This window comes from Setaria viridis, chromosome 7 (assembly GCF_005286985.2).
Source record: "Setaria viridis chromosome 7, Setaria_viridis_v4.0, whole genome shotgun sequence".
NCBI lineage: Eukaryota > Viridiplantae > Streptophyta > Magnoliopsida > Poales > Poaceae > Setaria > Setaria viridis.
The window spans coordinates 31,977,057-31,992,570 of record NC_048269.2 but is presented as its reverse complement, the minus strand read 5'-3'; the positions used below and the strand labels follow the sequence as shown (position 1 = coordinate 31,992,570).

Sequence of the window (15,514 nt, the reverse complement as noted above, 5' to 3'; positions counted from 1 at the left end):
CCCAAATGCCGACGACGACGAGCGCGTCGCCGGCGGCCGCCGCGCACCGCCGCCGGAGCCGACGCAAGGCGCCCCCGCCGCGCCAGCCCTGGTGCTGCTCCTTCGGCCTCGACCCCTCCACCGCGGCCGCCGCGGCCGCCAACCGGAGCCCCCTCCCCGCGCCGCCGCGAGCCAAGCCGTCGCACCAGCTCGCGCCGCCGCTCTCCCGCCGCATCCGCTCCCCGGGCCGCGTCTCCCCCATCGATGACCCGTCCTTCGCTGCCACCGCGGGTTCGTGTGTTTCCGCGCGGCTGTCGTCCGTCACCGAGTGCCCGCCTCCCGCCCTGCCTCCGCCTCCGCCTCCGCCGCCCCCGCCGGCGGCGGCGGTGGAGAAGCCGAGGGCGACGCTGCGGCTGAGACTGGTAGAGAAAGGCGTGGTCTTGGAGGTGGACGAGGTGGAGAGGGTGCGCAGGGAGAGCAAGGTGGTGAGGAAGGTTCTTGGGGGACGAGGCGGAGAGGTGGCGGTGGAAGGAAAGGTCGAGGTGGAGTCCTTCAGGGAGGCGGTCGAGATGATGCTGGAAGACGAAGACGAGACCGCTGCGATGAGGCGGCTCGCTCGTGGTGGTGTCGCGCGTGCCATCGGCGTTCTCGAGGTGAGCTCTCTGTCTCTCTGAACTCTGATGTCATGTAGCCCCTGTTTGTTGATTTGTACGCCAATTTTACTCTTTAGTTCTTGGATATAGTTGTTTTGTTCATTGAATTCTGCATCTTCGGAAAGATTCCAACTTTTACTGTGGTGTTAATCTAGTGCTATACGTAGTGCTAATTTTAGTATTGATCTATTTTTAGAATGTGGTAAATATTAATATAGAGATGTTTGGTTATTGCCTAGTTGGTGGTCATTTTTAAATTGGCATAGTAGAGAAATACTGGTCTGATATCCTTGAACACAACCTGCAGGCAAACACCGTTCATGGTGCTTGCAAATTTGGTCATGGAAGTATGGAACCACGTTGTTGAGTCATCATTACACTAACATAAAGCATGGCTGGTAAAATTATTAAAATGTGATATTTTGGTTTGATATTTTCCCTATATTCCCTTGTTAGAACATCTTCAATTTACAAACATTAACGCAGCTATTTTTCAAGTTTCTCCTTCATTCTGTACTATTGTAGTCAGTTTTTCATTTCCACAAAAATTCCAGTCTTTTTTCTATGCCATTATTTTGGGCAATATTTCTTTTTCATCGTCTTATCAGTTTTAAAATTCAACTTGGATTTCAATATATTTTCTGCTGTCTCAATTTATTTAAAACCATCAGAATTCTGATTTTTCCCCATGTTACTAGTGCTTTTATTTGCGCACTTTTTGTAATTCGCTGCTTGCTCTAGTGATGTGAATCTTCCACTGTAGATGCAGAATTAATATCATTAATGTGGTGACAAAAGGGATCTTGCTAAACATTTTTAAAATTCGTTGGACCATCTCATGTACTAGAACATGGTACTCTTCGACTTATTCGGAATAAAGGCAGACCAACCGAGAGAAATGCTATTCATGTTTGATGAATTAAAGCTATTAATTATGCTTCTTAGCTAGAAGTTAATTTGGTTGTTGGTGCCTGAAACGGTACAAAAGGTTTGACTCTCAGTTAATTCTGGCTGTGTTATAAGTGTTTGTTCTTCACTCTGGAGCATAGCTTAGAGAGAATGCTTAGTTGTTGCAAGTTTGAGAAAGTTATACCCTTGCTTCCTTTTGCGCTTGGTATTGAGTTTACATTCATACAATCAAGCAATCAGATAAGTGAAGCAAACTCCTAAATATTGGTGTTATTTTGAGTTTGTGTAACCTGCTGAATCGACTAAGTTTCCACTGTCTTTCCCATTCCTGTCAATTACTAAGAATGCAATTGACATCACTGCTTCATTCTAAGACAACCATCTGATTGGATAATCAATATCATATATCATGTATCCCTGAGAACAAGAGAACCAATCTTGAATTTCTTGTTAGTGATTGACTTCTTCCAATTCACGGAAACCCCATTAGTCTGTTTTCACTGATCTGTACACCTATTCCAGATACATGGCCACCTATTTGTATTTTTGCCTTTTGGGGGATATGATCATAGACCTATTTCCTTGAGTTTGGGTGGTTTCACCAATACAAAAGGAGCCTATCTGCCTCATGTTTGAGATCTTCACTACTGTATGATGGCAAGTTTTCCAGTATAAGTATTGCACTGAAAAGCTACGTATGGTGCCGTTGGTTTGCAACAGCAACCATCGTGCTGATAGATCTACTTTCATATTTGAAATACTATCATATGAACTTCAAGAGGGCTATTGATTCATTCTACCATTTTGGAAACATTTGGAAGTCAATGCAGATTATGTTGAGTGTACTTTCATACTAATAGATCTACGCTTCTACCACTTTTTATGTTTGCTAATGTATGTCTGAAAATGTGAATGGGTTTCCTGTAGCTTATTCTAAACATATTTTACTTGATGCCTAAACAAATTTCTCAGGTATCCTTGTCACTTCTGTTTGACAGAGGAGTTAACAACTGTCTAATGTATCTTGAGGCTGTTCCATGGAATGAATCTGAAGAGGACATCATCAAGCAATTGCTTTCTCAGCATTCTTCGTACGAAGCAGCTTTCAGAAATCTGCTGGCAAGGTTACAACCACAAAGACCCACCTCCTCTGCAGAACTGGTAGTTGAACTAGTCGATTCCATCACAAAGGGGACCAACAATAATGCTCGGAAAGAGCTGCGGAATTTAGTCAATGGTATCCTGTCAAAGTCCTCTGTCTACATAAAGGGCGATAAAGAGCTGGACAAGAGGAGCATTTACTGTATCTGCCATTCTTGCCTGAATTCTCTGGTGGGATTGTTTGAAGAATCTTCGGATTTGGTCCATGCTGATGAAAGATCCATTTCTTCAGTCGGAAAAGGACCACTTGAGAGAATCTACAAGCTAGTTGAGGACATCAACTGGTTGCTGCAGATTCTAATAGACAGGCAGATGGGAGAGGAATTTGTTGATGTATGGGCCAACAAAAAGACCCTAAGCAGCATGCAGGAGCGGGTGTCACCAATGATACGTCATGAGCTGAGCCGGATTTCAGCGACAATTTTTATTGCCATGGGGAGTGGGAAGCTCCATTGTACTGGGGATAAACGGTTCAGCTTCTTTCAGGCCTGGTTCAGGCCAATGCTGGTAGATTTCGGTTGGCTCCGGAGGTACCCGAAGGGCCTCAATGTGACGACCCTGGAGGAAGGAATCGGGCAAGCGCTGTTGACGCTCACGTTGGCGCAGCAGCAGGTGCTGTTCATGGAATGGTTCGAGGCTTTCAGTGGGCAAGGCCGGGAGTGCCCGAACCTGATGAGGGCCTTCCAGGTCTGGTGGCGGCGGTCATTTGTAAGATCCTTAGGTAGCAGTAGCTGAGTGGGTTTCAGTTCTGCAATTCATCATCTGAATGTGTGCATGCGTATGTGCTTTGTTTATGCTGCGTGATACATGGTATGGTATAGCTGGCTGTGCCAGGTTTCCCTGACGAAGGCTGGGCTGATCTGTATTCATTAGCTCACCAGAGATGTAAGGAAAACATTCTTTAGTTCCTCCATGTGGGGCTGAAGGTATAGTATATATCTGCTGTGACGGTTGAGAAGCTGCACTGGATGAGTAGTGTTCGTGCAATCTGTTTAATAAGATTCAATGTGATCAGGACTAGCGGCCCACTGGTGCTCTGGTTGCAGCTTGCAGAACAAGGACAGGGTGTCCTCTGTCCTGAGCCGGAGATGATGGAGCTTTCCTGTCTTGGCTATGGTCTGCTTGCTCTGGCTGTTAACAACAGAGATCCATTTCGCTTGAGTGAGGTATCATCTGTATATATCACTACCGGTGTAAATGTCAATTTGCCTTCTTGGTTGCTTCCTGAACTGGATAGTGTCATATGCGAGGTATATTGTTGCTTCAATCATTTGTTTGTTTGTTTGTGCAACTGTGTTTTCCCACTGTATACGACGCATCTTGTGTAGTAGTATATCCATGGTTACTATACTTGCTAGAATGGAATGTTCAGTTGGGATTCGGCAAGGCACACGTTTCTGTGGGCCCAGCCTGCATGTGGGCCACAGGCCAGTGCTGTTGTATATTTTACTAGTTTGGAAAGGCATAATTCTTCCCAGCCTGGTTTTTCGGGGCCTCATGGATACCTGGATGGAATTGGGCATGGCGGCCAGATCTTTCTTTGCTTTTTCATGAATTGAGGATTCTTTAAGGTTCAGCCAGGTGGACATGCCATGCCACACCACGGTATGGCGTTGAGTTTCCGGTGGGCCAGGGGTTTGTTATGGGCTTATTATAGCTTTCAGTTGAAGTGTCATCACCCAAAGTGGAGAGAGAGAGAGAGAGAGAGCGATGAAGCATCCAACCACTGGACACGTGTCTCCTTGTGGCTGGCGCTGCCACTCCTGTGGTCACCCCTGCTCCGAGTTGCTGCTTGGTAGGAGCAGTGCTGGTGCTTGGAACCGAAGCCGTATTCGTATTTGGCACAGGTATTTCTTGAACGTGGAGACAGTTCGTGCACCTGCATCAATCGTATCATCGCCGTGAGAGGCCAAGGTGTGACACGGTGGAGCACACGACAAGCGTCCGTGCGAGTCAAGCCGTCAACGAAAACAATAGGGTGCATAGTCCAAACTCCAAACACCTGATCACACCTGGCTGCCGGTCTGCGTGTTGGCGGTGCAGGTAATAAACCGGTAACGGACCTGCTGTTTCTGCCGTTTTGGAGACGTTACGGATTTTTTTTTTGACACAGGTGATTTAAGAAAGCATGGCTTAATAACAGTGGATCCAACGCCAAGTTGGAGTTGCGTGTAACAGGACGGAGTAATAAGCACCACAAAATTTTGACAAAAGGACATGGACTGACTGACACAATCACACAACCAGCGCTCGAGCGATCGTCGTCGTCAGCTAATCGATCGCCATGGGAACCGAACCATCGCTAATCTCTCGACCGCCCTAGCTCCATGGCTCCATCCAACACAAGGCTGCTCCTCGATCGAGCATTCGAGCTACCCTTCCAAGCACAAGGAAAGGAATTGAAAACAGAATCAGATGTCAGTTGCATCCGCCGAACAAGCGCGGCCGGACCTCGCGGAGCTAGCGGCACACTCGGCCGCGTGTTGCACGTGATATAGACCGTTTAGAAAGACCTCTCTGACAGTAGCTTCAAAACCGGTGATGCTACAATACTGGATTTACCCAACTTTTATTTTTCTTTAACGTTTCTATATTTGTTTTTTTTACTTTCCTCGCCGAGTATGTGCCGTTTTAATGACAAAAGTGGAAAAGTGGGAGTACATGGAAGTATATAAGTTTCACAGGTAGTTTGAAATACATGGGGTACTTAGGAGTAGGCACATGAGACACTTCCACTTTTCCCACTTAATGTGCCAACAAGCCATATATAAATGGTCTCACTTTTATTTATGGCATATCACTTGCCTGTGCTATACTCTCTCCGTCCTGAAATATAAGGCATCCAAGGGTTCAAAATTTGTCCCCAAATATAAGACGTCCTAGGAGTTTTTAGCAAGTACTCAATCAACTTTTAATTAAAAACTTGCCAAATATTTCCCTTATTAACAGGAAAACTTGCCTTGTATTACCATTCGTCAAGGGTATATGAGACTTTTGCCCATCTCCTTGATCTATCCTAAAAATCTTAGGATGCCTTATATTTTAGGACGGATGGAGTAAACATTAAATATCAATGTGTGGAACTATGGACAGTGTGAGCTCGGCTTCCATAGTTTTTGTTAGCGGTGTGTACTCTTGATTTTTATGAATGCATTGTAGAGTATGCACGTGAGACAATTTTCAACTTTCGCATGTAGCATGAGGTGCCAACTGGCCAATAAGTCTCGTTGACAACCCATGCTTGGCCACTCTGCTCTAGGTAGCATGAGGTATCGACAAACCAAATGGTTTTCAATGTCCATGCTCGAGCACTTCACTTTTGGTAGCACGAGGTGCCGACAAAAGCCAAACAAATTTTGTTTACGACGCATTCTCGTCCATTTAAATGGTGCACGACCATCCTCATTGCAACCCGTTTGTAATGGTTGTAGTAGACAACTTTAGTATGGATAACGTAATGCAATTTTTGTGTTGCAAGTGTATGTTCAACCCTGCAATTAGTTTCGTTGACGGCGCATTCTTATCCATTCTACTTCAGTAGCATAGAAGCTGCTGACAAGCCAATAGATTTCCAATTGTGGCATGTGTGCAACCAAATTAAAATGAACGTACTAGGTATTGGCACCTAGACCTGAGCTACCTCGAGCCGGACCAGGCTTGGGCCGGGTCGGCAAAAAGCCCAGTTTCTTTCAGATCCAAAACCTCCGCCCAAGTCCGCCCATTAACTCTACTAGGCCAACAAAATTGGGCCCAATTTGGGATGGACTCGGGTTGGGCCACCATCATTTTCTAATGTAAATTTAATTCATTTTATTATTCGGGCGGGGCTCGAGCCCGTCCAGTTTTTTGGGCTGAGAAAATCAGCACCACGTCCAGCCCTAAATGAGTGTCGGGCGGGGTCGGGTTGGGTCGGGCCTATTTTATTCAGGTCTATTGGCACCCAAGACGACCATTTTTCGTGGGTCATATTAGGGTAAAGATAATTCGATTGTCTTGTAGTAGATGGCATGTGCTCGATCAAAGTTGAAAGCCCATGGCACATATTCTTGCTTTATTACTAGGAACACTAGGTAGCGGCATTGGCGTATTAAAAGCCTTTAACGTGGATACAGTAGCATAAAAATGAGCAAAGCAAGTCGATGTTCCGGCGCATAAAACAGAAGTAGAAAGTGAGAGAACGCATGATGCATCTCAAGTCAAATGTACGAGTGTCTGCTACGTTAGATCTCCATGCGACACGACACAAGCTTCTTTCGTGTTTTTTCCTCCCTAGGTATATCTCTCGGCTAGTTTATCCGAGAGTTGCATGACCTGCGACTGGTTCGCGGCTCCACGGCCGAAGTAGGCAGGTCAATCTCTTGGTTGGTGCATCAAACTATTCAACTGTATGAATAGCCGAGTATAGGAGTGTAGGGGGACGTTTGTTACATATCGTATCGAATGTTTAGTTACATATCGTATCGAACGTTTAGATACTAATTAGAAATATTAAATATAAATTAATTATAAGTTAAGACTAATTAGTTCATGATTCGATCATGTGATGCTACAGTAATATATATGCTAATTATGAATTAAGTAGGCTTCGTAGATTCGTATCGCGAATTAGTCTTCGTTTATGGAATTAGTTCTATAATTAACTTATATTTAATATTTCTGATTAGTCTACGACTAAACTTCGATCCTGAGTAAACCTAGGACCAGAAATCCATAGTTTTTGGAGATCCGAAAATTTTCCCGAAACTCAAAGGCACCCGGCGTGTCTGTTCCTGAACGAAAAGTGGCAGAATTTCTCGCTTTCATTTCTCGGTACTGCACCGTTGGTGTACTGTAGACCTGCTCGAGTGCTCGTGCTAGCGCAGACCTGTTCACACGGCGCCTTGCGACTGGACTGGTCGTGGGAGGACGTGACGGCTCCCATCACTCCTTCCTTTCACCGGCTCTGACACCCGCACAGCCTCGTCAGAGGCAGGCAGCAGCGAGGCGAGCACACACCACCATGCCGTCACGCGCCTCGCCACCGTCCGCGTCCCCGCAACCCCCGCTAACCCACCGCGATCCTCTCCTCCCCTCACCCCACGCCACTGACAGCCATACCCCACACTGCTACCCACCAAGGGGACCCCACCCTTTTGACTTCCCCCTCGCAATCGCAAGCTTCTCCTCCTCCTCTCTCTCTCTCTCTCTCGCGCACACCCAGCAACGCCAGCGGCGGAAAGAGGAGAGGAGAGGAGAGGAGAGAAGAAAACAAAACAAAACAAAGCCGCACACACAAACACGAACGCCCCCCCGCAGCCCGCCGCAGCGCCGGAGGAAAAGGAAAGGCGACGCGACACGAGCCGGAACCCACCCGCCGGGCCCACCAACCCTCCACAGCCACACGCTGGGGCCCCGCTCCTCCGGCGGGCCCGCGCGTCAGCGGGCGCGGGGTGCGCGGGGAGGCGGCGCGGGGTCGCGGACCCTGGCGGAATCCAATGCGGTTTGGGGGAGGTTTTTGACGTCCGCAAGGACGGGGAGAGGGGCCCCGGGGACACGCGCACACACGCACCCGAGTCGCAGGATTTTCTACTGCCTTCCCTTCTCTCTCCTTCCTCTCTCTCTCTCTAGCCTCCCCTCGCTTCCCTTCCGCTCGCGTCCGCTTCCGCTTCCGCTTCCTGCTCCTCCTCCTCCTCCCTCTCGTCGGAGGAGTCCAGTGTAGCCGCCGCCTCGAGGGAGTGCGAGCGCGTCGTCTCGGCAGCGCCACCTCGGCGCCGGAGACGGGAACCTCGGCTCGGTTGCGCGCCGCCGCGGAGGATTCATAACCGGATCGGCGGGTTCCGCGCGAGCTCCCTCGCTCGGATCGACGACGCGCCGGGGCGGAATTCCGGTGCCGGTTCCCTCTTTCCGTGAGGGGGGTGGTGCTGGGAGCTGAGAGCTCGGAGTTGTTGGCCGGCGGCGGCTAATCTGCGCTCCCTTCGTTTTTCATCTGGCCGCGGGGTCGCAATCTGCGCCCGCTGCTCGCTTGCTCGGCTCGAGCGGGTTTGTTGAAGCCGAAGCGGGGGCGGTGCTCTCCCTCTGGTGGGCAGCGGTTGCAGTCCGCGGTAGATTTGCTGCGGCTGCGGATGCTCCGGCGCGCGGCGGATCTCGACCGGTCCTGCTGCGCGGAGTGAAGGGAGGGTGCGGGTCCCCCCCGGTCTGGATTCTCGGAGGATGGTGCCGTCGGGGCAGCCCAACCCGATGGGCCCGGCGGGCCAGCAGGTGGGCGCCTCGCTGCTGCGGACCAGCTCCAGCCTCCTCGGCGGCGGCGGCGGCGGCGGGGGAGGGGGCCAGCCGGGGATGGGGATGGGGATGGGGATGGGCGGCGCCGGCGGGGTGCTCCCGTCCCAGTCGCCCTTCTCGTCCCTCGTCTCGCCGCGCACGCAGTACGGGAGCGGCTTGCTGGCGGGTGCGTCCAATGTCGCGTCGCTGCTCAGCCGCCAGCAGTCCTATGGGAATGGGGGGATTGGGGCAATGTCTGGTGCCGGAGCCGGCCTTCCCATGGGTGGCCTGCACCAGCAGCAGCAGCAGCAGCAGCGAGGAGGGATCGATGGTGTTGCTGATCTGGTTGGCGCTGGAGGGCCGGATTCCATGGCGTTCCCGTCATCCTCCCAGGGCAGTTTGGGCAATCAGCTTGGCGGCGAGAACTTACAGCAGCAGCAGCACCAACAGCAGATGGATGCACCGCAAGATTCACAGAATCAGCAACAGCAACAGCAACAGCACCAGCACCAGCACCAGCACCAGCACCAGCAGCAAATGTCGATGCCCTACAACCAGCAGCATATGTTGCCGCAAACACAGCCGCAGCAGCAGCCGGCGGTGAAGATGGAGAATGGAGGCGGCATCTTGGGCGGGGTCAAGTTGGAGCAGCAGATGGGGCAGCCCGATCAGAACGGCCCCACACAGATGATGCGCAGTTCCAGTGGTGGTGTGAAGCTCGAGCCTCAGCTGCAAGCGATGAGGGGCTTGGGTGCTGTCAAGATGGAGCACCAAAGCTCAGACCCATCGGTGTTCCTGCAGCAACAGCAGCAGCAGCAACATATGTTGCAGCTGTCTAAGCAGAACCCTCAGGCTGCGGCTGCCCAGTTGAGCCTCTTACAGCAGCAGCAGCAGCGGTTCCTACATCTGCAGCAACAGCAGCAGCAACAACAGCAGCAGCAGATCCTCAAGAACTTGCCTTTGCAGAGAAACCAATTGCAGCAGCAACAGCAGCAGCAGCAGCAGCAACAACAGCATCAGCAGTTGCTTCGTCAACAAAGTCTGAATATGAGAACTGGTAAAACACCAGCTTATGAACCAGGAACATGTGCAAAGAGGTTGACACATTACATGTATCACCAGCAGAACAGGCCACAGGTAAATATTCGACATTTGTTCCAAACAGATTGTGATGTTATTGCAACTAGATGGATACTTATGATTCAAAATATGTTACAGGACAATAACATTGAGTACTGGAGAAACTTTGTGAATGAATACTTTGCCCCAAGTGCCAAAAAGAGATGGTGTGTTTCTCTCTACGGAAATGGCCGTCAAACTACTGGAGTTTTCCCTCAGGTTTTGGCTTCCTCTCTGACAATAAATATAGGCTGGTGGTTCGTGGTTGTTTGTCATATCATGAGTGTTTTCTATGATTGCTATAGGAAGCATATAGCCTACTGTTAAAAAAAATGTAAAGCAGGGTTTGCATAAAATAGTACAGTTTGGCCTGCTGGATTCTTATTTTAAGCTGTGTAATGTCTTTTATGTTGTAGGATGTTTGGCATTGTGAGATATGCAACAGGAAGCCAGGACGAGGCTTTGGTGGGTATAATTGTGATTTTAATCAATCCCCTCCTAAATATTTTCTGTTTCTACGCGATCATACATCACTACTTTTTGACGGTGTCCTACCTATTATAGAAACTACTGTGGAGGTCTTGCCACGGCTGTGTCAAATAAAATATGCCAGTGGTACACTCGAGGAGCTTCTGTATGTTGACATGCCACGGGAGTCCCAGAATTCATCTGGACAGATTGTTTTGGATTATACCAAGGCAATCCAGGAGAGTGTCTTCGAGCAATTACGTGTGGTTCGTGAGGGGCATTTAAGAATTGTATTCAACCAAGACCTCAAGGTAATATTCTTTAGTTGAGATACTGTGTTATTTTTCATTGTAGCGTTCCCTCATAAAATATGGCATTCTACGGGAAACTAAATTATAGTCTGGTTCAAGCTACCAATCTAGCCTATCAATTTTGTTGAATATCAGTGCATTTTTTGCCTTCTCATCTGATTTAAGAGAGATGTTTTTAATTAATGCAGTTGCTGAAATTTCTTACTCTATGCATTCTTCAATGCTGCCATGGCATGCCTGCGTTTACTTTGAAAATGCGTTGTAGTAACACAGCCGTAACTCAGAAGTCTATGGGGTAACCTTTTGTCTGGTTTGTGGAAGGAAGAAGGATTTAAAAGGAAGGCTTACTAGCAAAGCCACCTCCAAACATAGAATAACGTACACTTGTGAATAAAGAAAAAAAACTTAAGATGATGTAAATTTATGTAGGGTGGGAGTAGTTTGTTACACTTAATAGATTTAATCCCATTGGCTAAATTGCTGTGTGCATTGTCCTCTTGTTAGATTGCATCGTGGGAGTTTTGTGCCAGGCGTCATGAGGAACTTATTCCTAGAAGATCAATCATACCACAGGTACCATTTTCCGAAACATAATGAATCTTGCATTTTTCAGCTACATTGTGAATTTTGATCATGGAGGACTTAATCTCATCCACCCGGTCCTTTTATTTAGGTCAGTCAACTTGGTGCTGTGGTGCAAAAGTATCAATCATCCGTTCAAAATTCAGCATCACTCTCAAATCAGGACATGCAGAACAATTGTAACTCGTAAGGACTCTTCTTTTCATTGATGTGCTTATGCTTTTGAACTTTAAATTCAGGTCTCTTGTCAAATTCGATGATAGTTAGGCTTTTGTTCTGAGCTCAGTATTCCCATCTCCCAAAAATGCTATGCTGATTTTAGCTATCCAAACTTGTGGCGCATGGTTTGTTGGTCTTTGAAATGTTTTGCCTCTTGCATTCTAACATTAGCATTTCCAATACTTGTACCCCTGAATACATCGACCATAGGTTGAAATCTCGTAGTAGAACCAGTTCTTTTCTGTTTGCTATATTTTAATAAGAAACTGGAGTCCTGTTTGAATTATGATTTACATGTCACAACATTCACATGAACAAAAGATCATTGCATGTGAGTATCTAGTATTTCAAATTCCAATGCCATGTGCACAAGATGGAGGATTCCAAGGGGGTTAACTAAAACTTGCATGCCCATGATCGTATGTATAGAGCGCTTTGGAAGCTGCCTGTATAGCATTCATGTCATTTGCATGAGCAAATTTAGTCCACACTAATATGCTACAAACATCGAGTCAGAAAATTCTGAAATTATCTCCGTGGAAACAGGGGCACCACAATACTGCATGAGCAACTAAACCTGTTGCTTTTGAATGTTTGTACTTCCTGTAACATAAGGATTGTACAAGGCATTGAACAGTCCCATATTTTCTATGGTGTTATGACCTACCTAGCTTTTAAACTATATTTCTATCTATGTACCCAACATTTTATACTTCAAGTGGTGCCTACCCTTAGTTATATGGGCTCATTGTTAATTGCCTCTGGTTTGTTCATTTACTATTAATTTTCCTGAACTGTTACGTCATATCTTTCTTGGTGCCGAGTTGATTATCTGTAATGGACTAAGGGTATAGTACCACAAGTAATGGTGTATCCTGCATGGGTGTTGGGCTGTAGCTGCTCTGGACCCAGGATAGTACAGCCTACAGGAACTATGCAACACGCAATGATTTCTTGCCATGAAAGTCACTGGCCTGCTGTCCACGTGATGTTCATATAGGTTATACGGTCTGACTAAATCTTAACAAACATTCATTGCTTCTATAATCTAGTACGACAGCAAAATACTAATATTTGATGTTATGTTATATACTCCCTGAATTAAGAGAACTGCCTTTATTTCCCTCATTATGATTTCTGCTTGTCTTGGTATGTGTGTGCCATTGCTTTAATTTCGCAACTTCTGTTCAACTATTTACTCCTTCCTATTAATTGTTCTAATGCACTAAAATGTTGAACTAGGTTTGTCGCATGTGCTCGCCAGTTGGCCAAAGCACTGGAAGTGCCATTGGTGAATGATTTAGGATACACGAAAAGATATGTCCGCTGCCTCCAGGTACTGACTATTTCATGAGTCCTTGGGTGTTTCATTTGCTTCAGTTAATAATTATGCCATACAATCTTGCAATCTGTGTCCACAACACCACATGATTCTACATGGCAATGTAGATTTAGCTACCAATTTTCATCTTTTTATGTCATCTTCCTAGTGGCAGTATGTCTCCCTGACCAATCTTATGTCTAAATGATGATACTCAGATTGCAGAGGTCGTAAATTGTATGAAAGACTTGATTGATTACAGCAGGCAGACTGGGTCTGGTCCAATAGGTGCGTCATTACTTTCTTTTGTTTCCCACTTTTGTGGCTTAATATATTCTTGATTTGGAATGCCATTTTCTTCAATATGAAGAAAGAGTGTCATTTATACCAATGCCCTCCTATTCTCACATCCATAATCTGCAACCTGTAGTTGTTTGCCAGGTTTTATTAAATTTCGTTAGGGACTACTCTATCTGTTTTACCTTTGATTTTGAGCCATCCTAATCACATGTGTGACACTAGCTCGTAAGTATTGGGATGTGCAATGTTCCAACATAGAAGCAGGATAATTAAAGAATGTGGGTAGTTGCTAGGTCATCACATCTTTGTTTTGTATTACACTTACCTAGTTAGATCTCCGTATCTTTTTCTCATGGCTCTTGTCCAGATGAACAAGAAATGAATATACTATTGGTCATAATGGTATATAAACTTAGTTACTGGCTACAAGTTAGCATGATGTATGGGAAACTTCTCGATATTTCTAACATGGCAAAGCCTTAATAATCATGCTGCTACTGCTTGTTCCTCTGTTTTTTAACAAATGGCCATGTTATTTTTCCCCAGATAGCTTGCATAAATTCCCTAGAAGAGGGGCTCCAGCGATTAGTTCCCTTCAACCACCGCAGCAACCTGAGGAGCAACAACCTGTTCCTCAGAGTTCAAACCAGAGTGGTCAAAACTCTGCTCCTACAACTGGAATGCAAGTTTCTGCCTCTGGCAATGGTGATGCCACATCAAACAATTCACTCAATTGTGCACCATCTACATCAGCACCATCTTCTTCATCTGTTGTTGGTCTCCTCCAAGGCTCAATAAATTGCAGACAAGAACATCCAACAAGCAGTGGCAACGGTTTGTATAATGGTGGAAACAATGCTGCAGTTGCTAAGGCGAACTCAACAAATTCAATGCAATCAAATCCACAAGCATCGTTTCCTTCATCAGTGCCCTCAGCATCAAATGGCAACATGATGCCTGCACCCCAGCATTCAAGCCAGATGAACTCGCCGACCATGCCCTCAAACCTACCTCCTATGCAAACACCTACAAGTCGACCTCAGGAACCTGAATCAAATGAGTCGCAGAGCTCAGTCCAGAGGATATTGCAAGAGATGATGATGCAATCCCAAATGAATGGTGTTGGACCAGTGGGAAGCGATATGAAGAGAGCAAACACAATTACCCCTGGTCTTAACGGGGTTAACTCCTTAGTTGGTAACCCCATAACAAATAACTCTGGAATGAATGGAATGGGATTTGGGGCTATGGGAGGCATTGGTCAATCAATGAGAACAGCAATGGGGAATAATGCGATGGTGATGAATGGAAGAACCGGGATGAACCACAGTGCACATGACCTGACGCAGCTGAGCCACCAGCAGCAACAGCGTGATATAGGAAGCCAACTACTTGGGGGCCTCAGAGCTGCAAATAGCTTCAATAACCTTCAATATGACTGGAAGTCATCCCAATAGAGTGAGCTGGAGTTTAAAGGCTCGCATCTGATATGATACAAGTTATCCTCACTGGGTTCATCACTGACAACAGAAAAGTTACATCGCCATAACCCGCCCCCCCTCGGAGGCGGCGGGCTCTTTACTGATGGTGCATGCTACATGTTACAGCAAAAGGAAACATTAGCGGTGATGGGTTACGTGTTACAGCAACTGTCTGTATGGCTGTGTTCCTTTGTATTTCGCCTGTGGAATTTATGTCTGCTTAGGCGATCCTACCACAAGAATGAGAGCCTGCCTTCACTTGCTCTCATCAGGGCTGAGTGTTTGGCGGATTCCAAACTGGGTGGAAGATGAGAGCGTCTTTCCCCTGTTTTTTCGGGTTGGATGACATGAGTTTTCTCTTCCAGTCTGTACTCTCTACTCTAGTGTACCATGGCTCACCGGAAGTTGTGAAAGCATGTGTACGGCGGCCTTTGATGGCCAGGAATCTCATCGTAGCTGTGCTGTACTATGTATAATCAGTTATTTAATTACTAGTGGAAAGCATCAGGAAAATTTTCTGACGGTATGTGAAGCTTGAGTTTTTTGTTGAGCGCTCAGTTGATTGTTTTGGACCAGCAGGTTGGCCTATTGCTGTTACGAGCATGCCATTGTTCCGCTCTATTCTTGAACGCCGTAGTATCAAAACGCTCGCTTGGAGCTGTGTTGTGTGTTTCCATGTGTGACGACATGCTTGCATGCCGAATCTTGCTAGGCTGAGGACATGCAGGAGCCCAGGTCCTGGTCCAGTTACAGGATAGTGTGTCACTCTTTATT

The 15,514-nt window shown here is 46.9% G+C and overlaps 2 protein-coding genes across 2 annotated transcripts; both read left to right on the top strand.

Annotated features, from left to right (window-relative positions):
* Positions 1 to 3,993, top strand: LOC117865082 (BTB/POZ domain-containing protein At2g13690). The gene is made up of 2 exons (XM_034749165.2): positions 1 to 632; positions 2,514 to 3,993. Exons 1-2 carry the CDS (start codon positions 6 to 8, stop codon positions 3,435 to 3,437), a joined length of 1,551 nt encoding a protein of 516 aa, XP_034605056.1. The 5' UTR covers positions 1 to 5; the 3' UTR covers positions 3,438 to 3,993.
* Positions 3,994 to 8,245: 4,252 nt separating this feature from the next.
* LOC117864024 (transcriptional corepressor SEUSS) lies at positions 8,246 to 15,266 on the top strand. Its single transcript, XM_034747990.2, has 9 exons — positions 8,246 to 10,076; positions 10,158 to 10,277; positions 10,475 to 10,523; positions 10,623 to 10,837; positions 11,342 to 11,410; positions 11,511 to 11,605; positions 12,881 to 12,974; positions 13,178 to 13,247; positions 13,806 to 15,266. Exons 1-9 carry the CDS (start codon positions 8,892 to 8,894, stop codon positions 14,714 to 14,716), a joined length of 2,808 nt encoding a protein of 935 aa, XP_034603881.1. The 5' UTR covers positions 8,246 to 8,891; the 3' UTR covers positions 14,717 to 15,266.
* The last annotated feature ends 248 nt before the right edge of the window (positions 15,267 to 15,514 follow it).